Here is a 22,348-nt window from a genome sequence, read left to right on the forward strand (position 1 = left end):
TATTGATAATAATAAAGTCCTATCAAATGGTAACAACCTAGAAAGACCAGATAAAGTAATCTTACGACATTAATATTTTCAGCAAATCAAATCTATCCTTACAACAATTAGATTACATTAAACAGAACAAATCTTATTTTCATCTAAATGTTTTTATCTGCATACTAATTTCTTTTTAAATTATAGAAATCAATGACGTAAATTTTATCTTTTTTTAATATGTTTTTTTTTCTACAAACATGATTAAAAATAAAATATTCTGATAAAATGTTTAACCCTCCATGAATTACAGTGGCGAGAGTCTATAAATTGAGGGTCTGACAAGTCCATTTTCTTCACATGACGTCTCTCTCTTTCTATTCTCCGTGATATCTGGCGCTAGTTATCAGTTATTGTTGTGGTTGAAGGTTGTTCAGTGTTCACTTTTCTTTGTACTTTCCCGTGCAGAGATCATAAGGACCCTATTACCTTCCAACCAACAAAATCTTTCACTCTGTTCTCACGGGATTTTCCTCTCATTTCTGTTTCCAACCTTTCTTGCTTCAAAATTCAAGTCTTGGTCAGTTGAGAGTTTCATAACACAAGTGTTGCCAACTTTCTGGTTCGGTTAAGAGTGAGGAACAAAGAAGATACTGAGAAGATGGCTACCCGTAACATTGAGAAGATGGCCTCCATTGATGCTCAGTTGAGGTTGCTGGCACCACGCAAGGTCTCTGATGATGACAAACTGGTTGAGTATGATGCTCTTTTGTTGGACCGTTTCCTTGACATTCTGCAGGATTTGCATGGTGAAGATATCAGACAAACGGTAATGTCAATTCTCTTGTTGCTTTTTTAAAAAAAAAGTATTTTTTAGCTCAACATCATGGATATATGGAACCCCATTTCAATTTTTGCAATGAAGAACTCTTTTTGGTGTTGAAAATTGGTTTGCTTTATACTTTCATAAATTGCTTGATATTATAATTTTCATACTCCTCAGCTTAGTTTTTTGCTTCATGTGTGTCTCTTCTCACGTTGATTTTTTTGTCTGCAAATTTTTTTCTTTTGGGGATATATAACCTCGTGTTGCACTAGCATCTATGGCTTTCTTCTTACAAGTTTACAATCAAAGTTGGATATAATATAATTTTCACACTCCTTACTTTAGTTTGTTATTTATTTTACATGGGTAATGGGTCCTGCATTTGTTTTCTGTTTCTCTTCCCATGTTGATTCTCTATGTTCTGAAAGTTTTATTGTTTAGTGAAATATAAGTTCATGCTTAAGTGATATCAATTCCAATTCCATTAGCATATTTACTTTTTTGCTTGAAGTTATATATATCAGAACCTGTAGCTAAGAGTTTGTGGTTTGATAGGTTCAAGATTGTTATGAGCTGTCGGCTGAGTACGAAGGGGAGCATCGACCTGAAAAGTTGGAGGAACTTGGGAATATGCTGACTGGTCTTGATGCTGGGGATTCAATTGTTATTTCCAAATCCTTTTCTCACATGCTCAATTTGGCCAACTTGGCAGAAGAAGTTCAAATTGCGTACCGAAGAAGGATCAAGTTATTGAAGAAGGGTGATTTTGCGGATGAGAACTCTGCCATGACAGAGTCAGACATTGAAGAGACCTTGAAGAGGCTCGTGACTCAACTGAAGAAGACCCCCCAGGAAGTCTTTGATGCTCTGAAGAACCAAACTGTGGATTTGGTCCTAACTGCTCATCCTACTCAGTCTGTTCGCAGATCTTTGCTGCAAAAGCATGGAAGGTATATATATCTGTTAAATTAACTGATATGTAGTTGCATTTATCAGTTTGATGCACTGAAGAGTTGAAATCATTGACCTTTAAATACAGGACATCATTGTAATACATTATTTCTGGCATTGTAAAAGTTTCTGCATTGAGGTTAAATCCATCTGTTGGTGATCATTGTCTTCTTTTCAGGATAAGGAATTGTTTGACACAATTATATGCCAAAGACATAACTCCAGATGACAAGCAGGAACTTGATGAGGCTTTACAAAGAGAGGTGCATTTTCATTTCATGTATAATATACTACTGTCAATCACTGGTTTCACATCCTGATGATTCTGAGTTGATTGATACTTTACCTATACTTTCTGGTGATTTATAAACATGATTGAGGATGATATTTCTTGTAAACAAACATAAATATCTAATGGAGCTTAGACAGAATGGCCGAATGATTTATTCGATAATTGATACTATTTTCTTTGCACAGATTCAAGCTGCATTTCGCACAGATGAAATTCGACGGACTCCTCCTACACCACAAGATGAGATGAGGGCAGGAATGAGCTACTTTCATGAGACAATTTGGAAAGGTGTACCAAAGTTTCTGCGCCGGGTTGATACAGCTCTGAAGAACATTGGAATAAACGAACGTGTCCCATATAATGCTCCTGTTATTCAGTTCTCTTCTTGGATGGGAGGAGATCGTGATGGTATATTTCTTTTTCATAACAAAGAAACTAAAGAAAAAAACACTTACTTTTTAATACAGATTTCATATGGTATTGATTTAAAATATCTTTGTTTCAAATCATTGATGCTTTGTGTTTTCTTCATTCATTTTCACTGTATACTTTTGACTTTCATCTTTAATATTAGACATTGCCTTCTTACTTCCTGTCTTACAAAAGTCTAATTTTCATTGTAGGTAATCCAAGAGTAACCCCTGAAGTTACAAGGGATGTGTGTTTGCTGGCTAGAATGATGGCTGCTAATATGTACTTCTCTCAGATAGAGGATCTCATGTTTGAGGTATCAATTTTTCTGGTAATTTTTTTATTATTAAGCATTTAGAACTTGCCTCTTATTGCTCTGTGTTGCTATTGCAGTTGTCTATGTGGCGTTGCACTGACGAGCTCCGTGTTCGTGCTCATGAACTCCATAGGTCCTCAAAGAGAGATGCAAAACATTACATAGGTATGCAAAACATTTAAGTTTGAACTGAACAAAATCTCAGATCCTGAACTGGTCATATACGTTTAGAGTTGAATTTGCAAGTAAATTTCAATTGTGGTGTTGATGTAATAATGTATTAAATGCTTAATTGATGCAGAATTTTGGAAACAGATTCCTCCAAATGAGCCATATCGTGTTATTCTTGGTGATGTAAGAGACAAACTGTATAACACACGTGAACGTGCTCGCCAGTTATTAGCCAGTGGGAACTCTGATATCCCAGAGGAGACAACCTTCACTAAAATTGAGCAGGTATAATTCCCATCAATTTTCTATAAACTGTTAAAAGATATGGGTAATTTTTAAACCTTACTCTTCAAAGAAAATTACCTTCCACTCACACGATTTATTGCTTTTCTTATTCATAATATGTTCCAATATTTTGTTTTCATACCTAGATCATATTCTCGAGGTTTAACACATTATTCAATAATGTTTATATTACTAGCAGAGTGTTGGATTCACCCATCAGCTTCTACCTTGTTGAATACATGAACTTAATTACTTTAGGAGAGCTAAACCACAAAAGCTAGGCAAATATTTGTTTTAAGTTCTAACTAGTAAAAAGATGATTAATTAATTTCTCTTGAGAACTCTATAACCTCCAATTTTCTCTTGTAGTTCCTGGAGCCTCTTGAACTGTGCTATAGGTCACTATGTGCATGTGGTGACAGACCAATAGCAGATGGAAGCCTCCTTGATTTCCTGCGGCAAGTTTCCACATTTGGACTCTCACTTGTGAGGCTTGACATCCGTCAAGAGTCAGAAAGGCACACTGATGTTATGGATGCTATCACAAAACACTTGGGAATTGGATCATACCGAGAGTGGTCTGAGGAAAAGAGGCAGCAGTGGCTCTTGTCTGAACTCAGTGGAAAACGCCCTCTCTTTGGCCATGACCTTCCCAAAACAGAAGAAATCAATGATGTTTTGGAAACCTTCCATGTCATTTCAGAGCTACCTAAAGACAACTTTGGTGCCTACATCATATCAATGGCCACTGCCCCATCTGATGTGCTGGCGGTTGAGCTTTTACAACGTGAGTGCCATGTGAAGGAGCCACTAAGGGTGGTGCCACTGTTTGAAAAGCTTGCTGATCTTGAGACTGCTCCGGCTTCCGTGGCACGACTTTTCTCCATAGATTGGTACAGAGACCGCATCAATGGGAAGCAAGAAGTTATGATAGGGTACTCAGACTCAGGAAAAGATGCTGGCCGTCTTTCAGCTGCTTGGGCGCTTTACAAGGCTCAAGAGGAACTTGTGAAGGTTGCTAAGGACTTTGGCGTGAAGCTTACAATGTTTCATGGGAGAGGAGGGACTGTTGGAAGAGGAGGAGGACCAACCCATCTTGCTATTTTGTCTCAGCCACCAGACACCGTTCATGGCTCACTTCGGGTAACGGTTCAGGGAGAAGTCATTGAACAGTCTTTTGGAGAGGAGCATTTGTGCTTTAGGACACTTCAAAGGTTCACTGCAGCTACGCTTGAGCATGGCATGCATCCTCCTGAGTCACCAAAACCGGCATGGCGCGCCCTCATGGATGAGATGGCTGTCATTGCTACTCAGGAGTATCGCTCTGTTGTTTTCAGAGAGCCTCGTTTTGTTGAATATTTCAGACGTGTAAGTGCTACTACTACTCACTCTTTAGTGGTTAACCTTTGTTTAGAAGATACCCTTTGGAAATTTGGTTAAGGTAGTTACAATTTGATTCATAATTGAGTTTAATTTTCACTCACTCACTCTCTGTCTAAAGATTTTTAACAGTCAATCAAAATTAACAAATTTATCATATAAGAAAAATTATTATTAGGTGACAATCTGAATTCAAATTCAATGCATTCTAATTAAGTTCTTAATAGTTTTCTTGGCAATACTATATAACAAAGAAAATACTTATGGTGTTGCAATTTCTTTCCTTTGATTCGGTTATATTTATGAATATTATGCACTGCAGGCAACTCCTGAGTTGGAGTATGGAAGAATGAACATTGGCAGTCGTCCATCAAAGCGAAAGCCAAGCGGAGGAATTGAATCGCTACGTGCTATTCCTTGGATTTTTGCATGGACACAAACAAGGTTTCATTTGCCAGTGTGGCTTGGTTTTGGGACAGCCTTTAAGCATGTTATTGAGAAAGATCCAAAGAATCTGCAAATGCTTCAGGATATGTACAACCAATGGCCTTTCTTTAGGGTCACCCTTGACTTGGTTGAGATGGTGTTTGCCAAGGGAGACCCCGGCATTGCAGCCCTATTTGACAAACTCCTTGTGCCAGAAGAGCTACGTCCATTTGGAGAGAGCTTACGAGCTAAATACGAAGAAACCAAAACTTTTCTCCTCCAGGTAATTTCATTACCATTTACTACTTCTCATAATATCCAGATGACTATATGTAAGAAAACATAACATTAAGCTGTTATAAGCATCAGCATCAATAGAACCTATTATGAAACTTTTTTTTTCTCACTGAGTCAATTATATAGGAACGAGTTTCGATAACATTTAAAGTTGATATCAAAGTGTATGACTAAATTTTCATAAAGTTTGTGGTGACTTAAAAGCATGCAACATTGCTATACCCTTTTGTTTCGCCTCCAACTTTTTCTCCTTATATCTATGTATGGTTAATGTTATTCCCTACCTAGTTCAGGCCTAATAAATGTTGTTTATTATAGGTTGCTGGGCACAAGGATCTTCTTGAAGGAGACCCCTACTTGAAGCAAAGACTTCGACTTCGTGACTCATACATCACAACCCTGAATGTGTTGCAAGCCTACACGTTGAAGCGAATCCGTGATCCTGACTACCATGTGAAGTTGAGGCCACACTTGTCAAAGGACTACATGGAATCAAGCAAGCCAGCAGCAGAGCTTGTTAAACTTAACCCCAAAAGCGAGTATGCACCTGGCCTTGAAGACACCCTTATTTTGACAATGAAGGGTATTGCTGCTGGCATGCAAAATACCGGTTGAGCTTCCTTATCAGTGGGGTGTGTTTTGCTTAGTATGTATAATGTGTGTTGTGGCATCGATACAAGAAGCATTGTAACCTACTATATCTACTACAGATTTGTACTAATATCAAATAACTGTTACTCTGTTGTTCTTCATATCATAATATATTATATTATTATACAATAAAAAAGGTTTTGGTCAAGTCTTTATATATGGGGACTCTTTTCATCCTATTCATCTCTTGCAATTCTTGAATTATATTATGCAACTCTTCCATTTTCTTTTACATGCTTTTGGAGTTTGGTTTTGTACATAGAATTGTAAGTGAGTGTTTAAAAACACTACAAGGTACAAAAAGATACTGATTTATCAAACAAACTAATAATGATAAACAAACTTTTCATATAGTAAAAAAAGTAGAACTATGTGATAAATACTAATCACATGTATACAACAGTGTTTGAACACTAATATACAAGAACTTAATTATACAGCTTTGTATGGAAAAGAAAAACTGATAAACGGCATCACTAAGAAATGTCTTCATGCGTGTTAATAAAGGGAATGGGAGACAGGCTAGGAATATACAAACACAAAGTCAAACACCCACATTCAAATGAACTGGATCTGTATGCATGTGAAATTGAGGTAGATGCGCCATGAATAAAGCAACATGCATTTGCCCTTTGCTTCAATTTTGAATCTCAATTTTCCAAAATTAAGACTAAGAATTAAAGGTCGGTGTAACAGTTGCACAAAAAATATATTTTATCTAATCCACCAAATAACAAGCAAGGATGAGGCACCATGCCATCCAATTATCTTCCCTCTATTTATACTCATATTTTGCTACCTAGCTAGAGGCACCCTTGTTGGATTTCATTTCCTAAACCTTCACCAAAAGATACAACAATATCATATCATCCAAGAGATTCTACCTCACCAAGAGCAACATGACGGTGAGCAATGTCACTTTCCTTTTCCTTCCTTTGGATACATGAAGATTCAAATCAACCACTGTTTATTTTCTTTTTTCTTTTTTCTTTTATCTCAGTTTCTCCATTTTTTGCTTTTATCAGCAACCTTATTTCATATTTCTGTCTGATGATCTCTTTTTGTTTCTATCCTCAGATCATAGAGATGAGAGTACACATGGACTGTCCTGGATGTGAAAACAAAGTGAAAGCTGCACTACAAAAACTTAAAGGTTCACACACTTATATAATAAAAGACTGCAAGCAACACCTTTTCTAAATTCTTTAAATAATCGATTAAAGTTTATTATAAATTATTACTTTTGGTAATCATTTTTCTTATTTAATAATCTTCTTTTTTTTAGAAGCAAGATGAATAAGAAATTTGATGAATCCTAACAAAAATGTACAAGAGAAACTGATAAAGTTTCTCATATAAAAGTAACTTTTGCAAGTTCTATATTTCAACCACAAATATAGCTAGTGATGCAAAAAAAGATTGTCACTAGTGATTTACACAATTTCTAGATCAATGGACTCGTGACTCAATTCATGGATCTAGTTTCGTATTGTCCTTACCCTTTCTTGTGGTTCTAAATTCATGTGTGGTTTTGTTAAGGGGTGGATGACATTGAAATAGACATGAAACTGCAAAAGGTGACTGTGAATGGCTATGCTGAGCAGAAGAAGGTTCTGAAAACTGTTCGAAAAACTGGTTGCAGGGCTGAGTTGTGGCAACTTCCATATACAACAGAGTCCCAAAACCAATATTTTCAGCAGCACCATTGCAATGGTCCTCTCACCTATTATGCTTCTCAACCTTCCTCATCTTATAACTATTACAAACATGGCTATGATAGCAGTGATCCACGCTATTACAACTATCCCTCACAATCTTCCATCTTTGGCCACCAAACTGGTGCTACTTTTAGTGATGACAATCCTCACGCTTGTGTCATTATGTGACCATGTTCATGCTCATACAAATAAAAACATTATATTATATACTTTCAAATTATAAAGTGTATGTATGAAGCATTAATTAAACTGAGTAAGAAAAGGGGTTCTTTCTGGTTCTGACTCTTAATTATGTTTTGAATGACTCAAGTATGTGTACCTTTGCTTGTTTTTCAATTCAACTGCTTCAGGGTGTATCCATTAGAGTTAATGATGATGGATTTTCCATCATGATAGAAGAGTAAACTAGTTTTAGCACACTTTGGTTAACTGCATATACAAGGGTTGATGATGTTATAAGAAGCATTCATTAACTTTCGTCATAAAGTTTTTGTGTTCTTTTTTTCATTCTTTTTTCTACATTTTCTTTGCTTTATTGATGTTATAATTATTTAAGTCTAGAATTTATTACATATTTATTGGTTCTGATAATTTCAATTAGTTGAGGAATGAATTTAAATTAGAGCATTAATATATATATATATATCATTATGAGAAGAGTTATAATTTTTTAATTAACTTTTGTATCTCAATTTTATTCCTAATAAATAAAAAAATATTTAATAAAATATGTAATTCATTATCAATACTAAAAAGTAAGTACATAATTTCTTTAATTTGAAAATAATCATCGTATATTTTTCTAAACCGGCCTATAAAATTACATATTTTCTTAAAATTTTATTATTTTCAACTAATATTAGTAATCAATTTTAGTTATATAATAGATAATAGATAACAAATATTTATTTATTACTTATAAAAACAATATTAGTTGATTTATATTATTATTACTGACGGAAATACAAGCGCTCATGCATAGTGCCGGTGTGTTAATATTTTTATCACTAACATTTTCAAAGTCATAATATTTTATATTTATTAATAAGTCTCATTAAAAAAGAATAAATAAAAGGAAATGAAAGAATGATAAATTTAATAAAGAGGAATAAAAAGCAAACCTGTCAAGAAGAGAGTGTGAGCAAAAAGTTTAATAAACTACTCCACATTCAAAATTTAAAATTGGTAACTGCTATTTACAAAATGATAGAATATTAGTTTTAAAAATAAAAAAGAAAAACAGTTTTCAATTAATTATAAAAACAATTAGTTATTCATTAAATGCTTCAAAAAATAATGAAATGACTGAAATATCTAAGATAAAATAATAAAATAAATATTACTATATGGATCAAATTTTTAAACACCAAAAACAACAGTGAAAATTCTCTTTATATATAAGTATATATTATTATTTTTTATATAAACATTATCATACTATATTTGTGTTTTGTTCTGAGTAGAAAACTAGTTAAACTCAAATAATAAGAAACACTAATTTAGTTCATCCTATCTAAATTGGATTTATATATTTCACTTAAAAAAAAGCCTAAAATCAAAATATCAAAATTTAATTTTAACTAAACTACTCTTTTGGTTAATCTATATAAGTAATTAGTTTAATAAATATAACAGGCTGAATCAATTAGGAAATAAAAGCAATCTTAAATTTTTTTATTACAAGAAAATTATGTAATAAAAATTAATTTTAAAGAAAAATATAAGTAATTATTATATTGATTAAGTTAAAGACTATTTTAGAGACTGTACCGTTCGGTCGTGATCGGGTCATGACCTGATCACTTAAAGCAAGTCTCCTCGACCCACTTAGCTCATGTTCAATAGACAGAACTCAACCCAAGTAAAAGCAGGTCCAATGGTCCTAAAAGAGATCGACCTTGACATATGACAAATACGTTAAAACGTTCTAAAACAACAAGAAACAAAAAAACAACTGAATCAGTTAATTATATTTATTTATCATGAGTTTAACAAATATAAACAGTTAGAGACGATACTCTGTATATCAACACCCCTAAAATAAAGGGGATATATTAACAATGTATTTTGTCGTTACTAACTCTTAAAGGAGGATCTACTAGTGTTATAAAAGGGCCTTGAGACTCCGAACAAAGTTAAGCATTATTCTATGCAATATACACTACACTCACATATTTTTACGTTTTCACTGACTTGATCGTCGGAGTCTTGTCAACGGGTGGAGGTGGAGCTCCCCTCACTGTGATCTTCAAACATCTCAAAGCAACCATGTTGAAAGGCTGACCCAAAATTCACCTTCAAGATCCGACCCAGATTTGTTAGCGAGAACATTTGGCGCCCACCGTGGGGCAACCTGATCCCGCTAACTACCCATGACACATATACACAAACCTCAATAGTCAGATAAGCATAAAGATATGCACAGATCCATTTCCCCAATACGTGTTCAAGGGAAAGTACACAATCGGAAAATAAAAAAATCTTTTAAATCCTCCTTCGGTGATTCCGCTATGAGGACAACGTGTCGGACACCGCCACTACTACAAACGGTAAAAAGAAACAAAAAGATAAGAGAACAACAAAAGGATAAGGCCAAGGAAGAGAGCAAAAACAAAAGTGTTTTACTTCTTATTTTCAATTTTAACATCGTCATTTTCATTGAGAGTGTTGATTTTGTTGCATATGGTAGACTCTTTTCAACTAAAGTTATCTATTATTTACTATTTATTACTAACCCCTAGCTTGAGAATTTTTTGTTAAAATTATATATAATTTTCATATATTTAATTATTAATCCTTAAAATATAAGAGATAAAATTATTTTTATTAGTATATTAGAAAATAAAATATGTAACGACAATAAGAACTTGTAATATCCTAATAAATAAAATTTTTGGTATTGGTTTATTAGAAAATAAATCATGTAACAATAATTTAAATTTATAATATGATAATAAGTTTGTTTTTAAATTATACAATCTCCTTATAAGAAGAAATAGTGTTAAGAAATTATAAATTTGTTACACGTATTGGTAGTAAAGTTTATTATTATGTATGATGGTGTCAAAAATATTTAAATGTAATTGGTGAGAAATAATCCAAATAATAAGGTTAAACAAATTTTTATGAAATGTCACCCATAAATTTATGAGATGTTTTTATTTATTTATTTATTTTTATTTCCTTTCTAAGTTATAAAAAATTATTTAGGAGTCATTATAATACAATATTTCTTCTATTCTTTCACTTTTTTCGAATCATAATTTTTATGGTACTCAGTAGAAACTGAAATGTCACTTCATCATCATCATTATCATGATCTCTCACATCAAAAAGAAATTATTATAGAGCGTAGTAGTGTAGAAGTGCATGTCTAGGAAAGTTTTGACAGGGAAAGACTTGGTATTTAAGCGTGTCCATTGGTGACCCACCTCTCTTTCCTAGAAACTTATCTGGTGTACTAGTTCACGATCTACAATCATTGTTCCGGTAAACATTATTATTCATAGTGTATAATTCAATTTTAACTCTATGAAAAAAATTGAGATACATACAGCAAAGATCGAACACTTTAACAAATTTGTCATAACTCATGTGTCAAGAATGACGAATGATTATGTCGATGCCCTATCGTAGCTCTCCTGTAAAAGGCAGTACAACACCGAACTTTTATACTATACAAGATCATAGAAGTGTTGGACAACGAAGCATATCAACTAGAAATTCTCGATGGAGGAGTAATCCCGAGGACATGGTACAATGTCAGTCTTAAGTTTTATTTTAAATTAATTTTACTACTTTGGTGAACAATTTAACTTCTTTGATGAAAACTTTTACCGTGACACTTTTTTCCCTGTAATAATGAGGGTGTCCTCATTGAATAAATTGTGATTATTATTCCTATACTACATTACGAACAATTTTTCAGATCAGACCAACTTGGCTGAATCCTTTGATCGGACCAACTTGGTCGACGACGTTTCTACAAACGGACTGACATGGGCAAACCCTATGATTGGACCAACTCGGTCGTCAACGATTTCTACAAACGAAGTGACTTGGCCGAATCCTAAAATTGGACCAACTCAGTCGTCATGACTTCTACAAAAAGGCTGACTAGGCCAAATCCTATGTTTGGACCAACTCGGTCGTCACAGTTTCTACAAACAGACCAACTTGGGTGAACCCTATGATCGAACCAACTCGACCGTCAACGATTTCTACAAACGAAACGACTTGGTTGAATCCTAAGATCGGACCAACTTGATCGTCATGACTTCTACAAACAGGCCGACTTGGTCGAATCCTATGATCAGACCAACTCGACCGTCACGATTTCTACAAATGGACCAACTTGGCCAAATCATAAGATCGAACCAACTTGGCCGTCATGACTTCTACAAATGACCGACTTGGCCGAATCTTATGATCGAACCAACTCGACCATCACGGTTTCTACAAACAGACCAACTTGGCAGAATCTTAAGATTGGACTAACTCGACCGTCATGACTTCTACAAATGGGCCAAATCCTATGATCGGACCAACTCGGTCGTCACGATTTCTACAAATGGATCGACTTGGCCGAATCCTAAGAACGCACCAACTCGACCGTCATGACTTCTACAAACGAACCAACTTGGCCGACTCCTATGATCGAACCAACTCGGTCATCACGATTTCTACAAACAAATCTACTTGGCCGAACCCTAAGGTCGGACCAACTTAGGAAATTCGTTTTCCACAAATCGACTTAGCCTAACCCAAGGTGAGTTCAACTTGGTTATCAAGCGCTCTACGAGACAACTTGGCCAAGATTAAAGAGCAGTTAAATCCAATCGATATCTTCCCTCGCCATTTATGAAAGGACATGTGTATGCACCATAAACGCTGATATAAAACCGCCCCATCGGGCGACCCTTCGAAATTCGTGAACCAACCACTCACTACGCTAATGTCTTTTCATGTCAAACACAGATAAACCTTTTTGCCTCGCTCTGCTCAGCTCGAAGGTTGGGGGCTATGTATCGTTCGATCATGATTGGGTTATGACCTGATCACTTAAAGCATGTCTCCTCGGCCCACTTAGCTCATGCCCAATAGACAAAGCTCAACCCAAGTAAAAGTAAGGCCAATGGCCCTTAAAGAGGTCGATCTTGACAGATGGCGAATATGTTAAAACGGTCTAAAACAACAAGAAACAAAAAAAAGAACTGAATCAGTTAATTATATTTATTTATCATGGGATCAACAAATATAAACCGTCAGAGACAATACTTTGTATATCAACACTCGTAAAATAAAGGGCATATATTAACAATTTATTCTTTCGTTACTAACTCCTAAAGGAGAATCTACTAGTGTTATAAAAGGGCCTTAAGACCCCGAACAAAGGTAAGCATTATTCCATGCAATATACACTACACTCACATATTTTTATGCTCTCATTGACTTGATCGTCGAAGTCTTGTTAATAGGTGGAGGTGGAGCTCCCTTCATTGTGATCTTCAAGCCTTTCAAAGTAGTAGTGTTGAAAGACTGACCCGAAATTCACCTCCAAGATCCGATTCAGATCTGTTGACGAGAACAAAATTAAAAAAAATTATTGGTATTTAAAATAGTTTCTAAATTTATAAATTAATTTTTAAATTTATATTTAAAACCTTAATTAGTAATTAAATATCAATTTAAAAATTAGTTTATAAATTTAAAAATTAGTTTATAAATTTAAAAATTATTTTAATACATTTTTTATTTTTTAATTTAGTTAATATAATAATGAATTATTTTTAGGTTTTAAAATTATTTTTTATTTAACAATTTTCTAATAGTATTTTTTATTTTATTTTTTATTTTAGTTAGCATAAAATTTTCATAGCTTTGATACATGATAGTTCATAGGTATTCCTTTTTAATGATTTTCGTTGTTTCAAAGTTTCATTTCCCTTTCGTCAATTATATGCCTCATAATGTACGCCACAATTTTGTCATGCGACTGAAATGCTATAATTTGTACTATTGTGCCAACCATCACTTGGTTTTGGCGACTTACCCTTTTATGTACAAACTTCAATCATAAAAATAAATAAATTCAAACTTTTGGAGTTTTTCATCCTTTAATAAATATACATCTTTATGTCAAAAGTAGGAAACTAGACACTTTTTTTTTACTCTATCTATTTTTAAAAAATATTTTTTTTTGGTGGATACATATGAGGTTTTGTTAAGGCATGTAGACATTTATGAACTGATTAAAAATAAGAATTAAAATCACAAGTGTTTTATGAGTTGTTTATTTTATTAAACAATTTTGTAATTACTCCTTATAGAATTCCAAAATTTGTCCTCTTCAATAAAATAAATGTTGCCATTCTTGTCTTTCTTTTAAATAAGAATGTTTGTTAGTTTGGATAACATACGAAACACCTAGCCTAGGTCATCAATACCTATTCAACTTTGTATACACCTCCCATTGAAATTGTTATTAACGAGATTTTACATTTAATAATTTATTTATATATGTATATAGTTATTATGTTATATGGTATGATCCTTGGTTTTTCCAAAACTGTTTTTTAGTAAATAATTTTTTGTTATGATAATTATAAATAAAAATGTAGACGCATGTTTCTACAGTCTATAAAAATTAATAATTGAGAGATTTTTATAACTATTTTTTTATTCTTTACACATTTTCTTTATTGTTTTTACTTTTTTTTATCTTAGTATTTGTCAACTAATCTTTTAATTTTAAAAAAATTAATCATACTAGGGGTGAAACATTGAAAACATTTTTCTTGTATAATTATAAGGATTAAATAATTTTTATAATTATATTTTATTACAAAATTGTATAATTTTTTGAATAATATTCATTCCCTTTTATTATTTAAAAAAATAAGGACTTATAACGGGAAAAGCGCCCCCAATATTTTCATTAATAATTATTATATTTCTTCTTTGGAAATAATCTTTAAAAATTCCATCATTAGAAATAACAAGGCTACTAGAAAAACCTATAAAAAATTATGCAATAAGATTTGATGTAAGATTACACCAAATTATTATAACTTTTTACATATTTCTCATATAGTTTTATTCTTATTAATACTTTAATAATTTTTACGTAACTTTTATTGTTATGGTTGTTTTTATTGTGATAAGTGTATTTATTGAACTAAAATATCAACACATAGTTGTCTTTTTGTTAATATATATATGTTTTTTGTTGTTGCATTTTTTATAAGTTTTACTTCAGTTACTGTTATTAAACTAAAATATTTGATTATGTAATAAATATATAATATATAATAACAGCAGTGGTGAGCAGAATTGGAAGACAGTGCAATTTTGATGTCCACATCCTTCACTCACCCAAAGACAAATTTACAAATGAAACCAAATAAACAAATCCCTAAAAAATAGAAAACCAAAAAGAACGGCATCATTGGCAGTTAGGTAGAACGTGGCGTGTTATGATTTGGGAAGATTTTACCCAAGGTTTAGAGGGACACGTGGAGTCCATTCAGTGGTTAGAATTCTAGTTTAGTTTCTGCACTCACACACTTTATCATACCCCTCAGTCACCGAGAGGACCGAAAGGGAAAAATAAAGAAAACGGAAGGACACATTTGACATTTCAGGACCGTGTTCTTTTTTACAGAACCTCGAACAGGAAGAATCGCAGAGAGGGAGTCAGAGTGAGAAATAGAGTGAGAAACAGAGAGAGAATTCACAAACCCTAATTTCGACAAGATCGGCCATGGCTTCCTCCAAGGATCGCGACAACTTCGTCTACATCGCCAAGCTCGCGGAACAGGCCGAGCGATACGAAGGTTTGAAGTTCCTCCTTTGCTTCTTGGACTCTGATTCACACATGCGCGTCGATGTGCACGATTTTATGATAATTTTTTATGTGCTTGCTTGTTTCTACTTATTTGAGTAAATTTGCGCTCTCTTATTTCAGTTTATATCGTTTTCACTGAGAAAAAAATTTAGTTGTCAATTTGGTTTACTAATCACTGGTCACTGTGAGTTTGGTTGCAAAGGAGAGTAGAGGGAGAAGAATTTGTTAAGGTTAGCGGTGCATTTGAAAGGAATTTTGCTTTCCATTTCTATTTTTTTTTTCACTTTTATTTTAATTTAATTTTTTCTGATTTTTTAAGATGGATAGTGCACTCAGTTTGAGTGCGTGAGGCTATTTCAATTTTGTTGGTACTGCATGTCGAAGTTATAGCATCGTACTTGAGTGTGTTAATTTTATTCTTCCTGTGATGTGGTTTTGATCTGTGATGTTTTGTTTTTGTATCTGTTTGTGGCAGAGATGGTGGATTCGATGAAGAAGGTTGCGAATCTAGACGTTGAACTGACTGTAGAGGAGCGTAATTTGCTTTCTGTTGGATACAAGAATGTGATTGGTGCTCGGAGGGCGTCATGGAGGATCCTGTCTTCCATAGAGCAGAAGGAAGAGACGAAAGGGAATGAATTGAATGCAAAGCGGATTAAGGAGTATAGGCAGAAGGTTGAATTGGAGCTTTCGAACATCTGTAATGATGTTATGAGAGTTATTGATGAACATCTTATTCCTTCGGCTGCAGCTGGTGAATCCACCGTGTTTTACTACAAGATGTGAGCATTTCCTACTCATTCTCTGCTACAGGGTTTGTTTTGGTGTGACGTGGTATTTTGTGCATGTGGATTGAGGGATGTTAACATATTCTGCTTTCAGGAAAGGAGATTACTATCGTTACCTTGCTGAATTTAAGATCGGCAATGAGAAGAAGGAAGCTGCTGATCAGTCTATGAAAGCGTATGAGGTGCAATTTATGTTGTTTTAATGTTTTTGCAGTTTTTATGATGTTTTTTATCCTATGAATGGTTGTTTGCTGGGATTGTTGAAAATATGCTTTTAGCAATGGATCTATGGAAGCTTCTGATCCGTCTATGAAACATATGAGGTGCAATTCATATTGTATTGTTTCACAGTTTATATGATGATTTTTTATCCTATGGATGGCTGTTTACTGGGATTGTTGAAAAAATATCCTGTTAGCAATTGATCTAAGGATGATTCTTTTGCTCTTATTTTTTGGTTTTGGGGATTTTTGAAAATATCCTGTTCGGAATTAATCTAAGATTCTTTTCCTCTTCATTTTTGGTTTTGGTTGACAAAATAGTCCCATGGTTTGTTTTGGTTTTGAATTGAGTATATTAATTTTTCAAATTGTAAAACTTCTATATCATGTTTTTAGTAATGGTGTTGGTTTTTGGTTAGGCGTCTTCTGTTGTTGTACCGGGAAAAGTGTGAACTCCTCTGATTTGAACAATGTTGAGTGAAAATAACTGTTATTAAGAATCTAGCAATTTTGAGTAATTTTTGTCAATTCTAGTTTAAGTTTTCGATTAAACACTTGGTACTTGATTCCTGCTATATTGGTTTACTCTCTTCCTCACTGATCATTTTCCTTATTTGTTAAGTTGCTATGATCTCATGATCTCAGTCTTTTGGGCAGGATTGGTTTCTGAAATTGGAGAAACTTTGTTTCATTATCATTGCCATTTTATTTTGTGTAGATTGTTTGTACACTATTATTTTTTGTGTAACTTATTCTTACTGTTTTTGTTATAAGATTGATGATTATTTTCTTGTGACATTTATTTTATAATGTATTCAAAAGGATTTTCCTCCGCAGAATACTTCATCCTTACATCCCTTCCTAACACTGGTATGTTTTGTTTATTTCAGTCTGCTACTACTGCAGCCGAGTCTGATTTACCACCCACACACCCCATCCGATTGGGTCTAGCTTTAAATTTCTCAGTCTTCTATTATGAGATATTGAATTCCCCAGAGAGGTTTGTGTCTTTTGGCTTCGATTTCTATGTTGTATTATATTTGGTGTTTAGGGTTTAATGAGGTAATTGTATATTCCTATTTCCAGAGCTTGTCATCTTGCAAAACAAGCTTTTGATGAAGCTATTTCTGAGCTGGACACCTTGAACGAGGAGTCATACAAAGATAGCACCTTAATCATGCAACTTCTCAGAGACAATCTAACTTTGTGGACTTCTGACATCCCAGAAGATGGAGGTAATTATTACTAGAAGACTTGTAGTAACCTTTGGTTCCAGCATATATGACAGACAGGCTACCTAGTGTACAACGAAGATAATGATTGCTTGATTACTCTGTTGGTAAAGGATTAATTCTTAGCTACGCATGGTTTTCCCTAAACACTTAATCATTATTTGGATTTGTAAGGTTGTGGGGTCCACGTTATTTAAATATACTTTTGCACAATTCAAATAATGATTGAGGTGCCTAACCGTTGACATGCTAGACTATGTCTAACTAAAGGATGCAAAACTACTTAAGGACATTTTGTGCTAAGAAAAGTGATTTTTTGAAAAATGTAATTATTATATATTGGACTTAAATTATGGCAATATACTCATCGCTGCCTGCTTATTTTCTACAAATGTTCACTGCAATTTTCTCACCCTATTACAGAAGATGCACAAAAAGTGAATGGCACTGCCAAGCTTGGTGGAGGCGAGGATGCAGAGGTGAGTAATTATTTCTTATTTGGTCTATGTAATTTTATTTTTGTTTGATTGCTTTAGTTCACCTCATCAATTTTTTTGCAGTGAATTCGATGGTTGATGGGAACTTCCCTTAGGATTTGATGCATGCATTTGGGAATGAAACATGAGGGCCGATTACTTATCTGTGTATTAGTTAGAGATAGGGTTCCATTGTTTCCTCTTTGTTTCTTGTTGATTGGCCATACTTCCCGATAGGGGAAAAAGAAACTCCATTTGTGCTATATTTATGCTATGTTTTTATTTGTGTGGTGTCTGGAAATGGCCTATTTCATTCCTAAGCCTTTTCCTCCCGTCTCCGGGGGATTTGATTGATGAGAATTGATTATGGTGTATTATTTCCTTTTCCAATGAAATGCTACAACTCTTACTGCGATTTTGGAGATGACTCTTCCATGATTCTTTAATTTTTCACTTCCATTGCTTACCTATACTAGTGCCGCAAAATGTGGAACAAGTGAACGTCTGAGAAATTTGTTTCGGAAGTCAGGAAAATAGTCTTCAGTCCTATCTTCTGTACTACAATGTGAACCATATAAATATATATAGACACACACATAGGTTATCAGGAAATACTTAGCTGTTGGATTTATGGTAGTATAATCGAAATACAAGTAGTGTATAGGAGAGCTGATATTATGAATCGTAAATCGTTTCGTATCATGAATCGTAAGATTCATAAACATTAAAAAATTTAACATATACTTAAATATATAAGATATGTATACATGCAAGATACAATAAATTATATAAATTATATATATGTATATATATATATATATATATATATCACACAATTTCATCAAAACAACCTCAAACAACCTCTATGTTGTATACATGTTATTAAACAAATTATGTCTTTTTTTTTATTTACTCATTTTTTAAAATTCACAATGATTCACACAATACGGAATCGTGGGAGGGTGAAATCGTACCGTTTTATACGATACGTATAGTGAATCGTAAGATACTAATTACTATGGTTTGATTCATTTTTTAAGCTTCTCTTAATAAGTTGGGTGAAATTCAGTTTTTGAAAGGTTATTAAAAATAAACAAATTTAACTAAAGATAAGAAAGTGATTTGAAAATGAAAGAATAGAAATAAGGATGTTTTTATTCTTCTACTTTGTGCTGTCGTTGTTCTTTGGGCTCCAGTTTCTCCTGTCTTTATTATCTTCTCTACCTCCAAATTCTCTTCAATCTTATTTTTTAAGTCATTTCTTGAAGTTAAAATTTTGAAGAAATTAAAGAAAGAAAAGAAGGTCAAACATGATCTGATAGTGTCTTTTAAAGGCTATTCTCATAAATTTAATCAAAACGAAGATGATATTTATGAGGTTGCTTGGTAGAGAGAAATTCCTGATCATATTTTGGTCGTGTGTGCAGCAACTATTCTTAAAACTAAATACGCAAGAGATCAGTCAGTGTTTTAGTTTTGTATATTCTCATTATTTGCGTAATCTGCATTAATAAGCTCCTCCAATTCGGGAATGGATTGTTTCCAGTTTAAATTTCATGAAAATTTTGTGTTTATCTCTCACTTATTGAAATAAAAAAAGTTTATTTATATTAAAAAAATTTAGACTTGAAATAAGAAAAAACAACACATTTTTTACATAATACGTTCATGTAAATGTTCATATCTATTCAGATTTCCAAACCGAAGTATCATTGTTTCCTTTTCTCATTAGCGTTAAGAAAAGAGTAAACTACACTAATATCTTTTGAAATTTCTAGATTATACACAATGTCATGTTTTTAAAAGTCTTAACAATTTTCTTTACAAAGATATAATACTTTTCAAAAGTTAAAAGAAAATCTACTAATAAAAAAGTGCATAGTTAGTGAACTTTTTGAATATAATTTACATTCAATAAATTTACAATCTATGTACCATTATGTTTTGGTAAATTAGAAAATAATAGAAAAAATGTACGAGAGAGGAAAAAATATATAAATATCACATTTTCTCTTTGGTTGGTCGATAAATGGAGTGAAAAAGTAAATGGGAATAGTATATTTTGTATTCCTTCCAAGAAGAATATTGAGAGAGAATGTAATCTTTTATATATATATATATATATTATATATATATAATTATCAAAATGTCCTTTGTATATGTGTATAATTTCATTTTTTAAAACATACAAAATCAATTCACTTTTCATTAAAAAAAATTCCCGTTCTTCTATAACAAGCGTACAAATAAAGTGTGGGAATAGTTTTAATTACGCAATCGAAAATTTGTAACTGAATATAAAAATATTTTATATGTGGGGAATTCTAATTAAATTTATTAAAAGAATTAGTAGTTAAATTATGGTGTGCTTAATTAATATTAATTAATATTCATGTTCTACTTTCTCAGTCGGTCGGTCAACACTTCTTCTATTTCTCTTCAAGCGAGGTCCTTCCTCTCCTCTTTTCACTCTGTCTCTCAGTCTCCACAAAGTTTAGACTCGGATGGTACCTGCAAAAGGCACTCCGACGATCAAGTCAGAATTTAGTATTCGACACTCGGTACTCTAAGAACTGTATAATAACATATCTGGTTCTTGGATTTTGTGTTTATTTATATGGTTGTCATGAGCCTTTTCTTATTGGACCAGGTTAGGGAGTTGGGTCATGTTTAAAACTGCATTACCTAGTTCTTGAATGCTGATTAGCCTCACTAATCCTGCTTAAGCGTAATGGTCTTTGTGGTGTCGCTCGGTGTAATGACCGGGTGCAGAGTCATAATCTCGATCGTACGGGTCCTACCGGTACACTTACCCCAGGCTCGAGCATGGTTAATCCTACTTAAGTGTAATGGTCTTTGTGGTGTCGCTCGGTGTAATGACCGGGTGCAGAGTCATAATCTCAGTCATACGGGTCCTGCCGGTACACTTACCCCCCAGACTCGAGCATGGTTAATCCGAAGAGTCTTTGTCCAAGACCGATGTGACGATTGGAGTTCCCGAGGTTGGCGTGACGTTGGCGGCACTGGTCGCGTGACGTGACACGCATTAATAAGGGGTTTTTTGGAATCATTTGTCGTGAACTGTTGGATCGAGGGAGATCTAACGGTTGAGGCCGTTATGACGCTTCGTCTCCCGATCTTTGCAAGGGCTATAAATAATGGTCCTATATAATGTCGAGTTACTGCTTCCTTGCTCCGTCACCCGAAACCTACTCATCCTGGCACGCTATTTTCCCTACTCGAGAGGTTAGTCATGTCTTCCCTGCCTTCTTCTTCTTCATCTTCTTCTTCTTCTTCTTCTCCTTCGTCGTCATCTTCTTCTTCCGGCTCCTCAATAATTGAGCCCTTGTCGGTCAGGGCAATCCAGATATTGTCCCCTCTGGAGAATGTCGACAGGGGGGATTATCTGGAAGGTGCTGTCGACCGGTCGGATTCCCCTGAACAGTCATCCCACCTTTTCGGGCTTGACTAGGTAGATCCTAAGGTAACTGAGTCTACTTCTGTCTTTTTGGATGGGACTTTCATTTCTTCTTTCTCGGGGAAGTACCCTATTTTGAAGTTAGATGCCAGTGATGGTATTCTGGCCGTTGTCATTGCCGACCAACCAATACCATATGTATGGGTCGGTTTCAGAGGGTCCCTTATTCTTTTTGTATTCTTGTCTTTTTTTTTTCTTTCTAATTTACACGTTTTCCTTCCTTTCGATGATTTCACGATGGGTGTCTTTCAGACGCTCAACGTGGCTCCCTCTCAGCTCCACCCAAATACCTGGGCTTCCCTCCAAACCTTTCGTCTCATATGCGATGTGTTTTGCCTGTTTCTAACTCCTTATACTTTTCTGAGTTACCATACCTCCCACCTGACGGAGCGTGTTAGCTGGTAATCAGTAAGTCGGGTAATATTCTATTTATCCATTTCACCACCTCGTATAAAAATTTCAAAGGTAAATTCTTTAAGCTTCTTGTTGAGCCCGAGGGCACGAGGTTCTTCTTTGACAAAGCCGGTCGGTCTAGGTTTCTTTTGTACGGGACTAGGAATCCTAGCCAGTTTAAGGAATGGACCTGTTCGACTTCGAGTGTTGA

General features: G+C 34.0%; 3 protein-coding genes across 3 annotated transcripts; all 3 read left to right on the forward strand.

Annotated features, from left to right (window-relative positions):
- The first annotated feature begins 293 nt into the window (after positions 1-293).
- On the forward strand, positions 294-6,142 carry LOC137835394 (phosphoenolpyruvate carboxylase 2-like). Its single transcript, XM_068643879.1, has 10 exons — positions 294-808; positions 1,361-1,755; positions 1,935-2,019; positions 2,234-2,456; positions 2,672-2,775; positions 2,853-2,940; positions 3,077-3,231; positions 3,601-4,599; positions 4,934-5,320; positions 5,653-6,142. The coding sequence occupies exons 1-10, from the start codon at positions 641-643 to the stop codon at positions 5,947-5,949; spliced, it is 2,901 nt and encodes a 966-aa protein (XP_068499980.1). The 5' UTR covers positions 294-640; the 3' UTR covers positions 5,950-6,142.
- A 617-nt stretch (positions 6,143-6,759) lies between these two features.
- LOC137834480 (heavy metal-associated isoprenylated plant protein 28) lies at positions 6,760-7,992 on the forward strand. Its single transcript, XM_068642520.1, has 3 exons — positions 6,760-6,890; positions 7,063-7,138; positions 7,525-7,992. Exons 1-3 carry the CDS (start codon positions 6,885-6,887, stop codon positions 7,869-7,871), a joined length of 429 nt encoding a protein of 142 aa, XP_068498621.1. The 5' UTR covers positions 6,760-6,884; the 3' UTR covers positions 7,872-7,992.
- A 7,308-nt stretch (positions 7,993-15,300) lies between these two features.
- On the forward strand, positions 15,301-18,688 carry LOC137835396 (14-3-3-like protein D). Its single transcript, XM_068643880.1, has 7 exons — positions 15,301-15,538; positions 16,025-16,331; positions 16,432-16,519; positions 17,449-17,558; positions 17,645-17,793; positions 18,214-18,269; positions 18,351-18,688. Exons 1-7 carry the CDS (start codon positions 15,466-15,468, stop codon positions 18,351-18,353), a joined length of 786 nt encoding a protein of 261 aa, XP_068499981.1. The 5' UTR covers positions 15,301-15,465; the 3' UTR covers positions 18,354-18,688.
- Positions 18,689-22,348: the final 3,660 nt, after the last annotated feature.

The sequence above is a fragment of the Phaseolus vulgaris genome, chromosome 5, assembly GCF_000499845.2.
Source record: "Phaseolus vulgaris cultivar G19833 chromosome 5, P. vulgaris v2.0, whole genome shotgun sequence".
Classification (NCBI taxonomy): domain Eukaryota; kingdom Viridiplantae; phylum Streptophyta; class Magnoliopsida; order Fabales; family Fabaceae; genus Phaseolus; species Phaseolus vulgaris.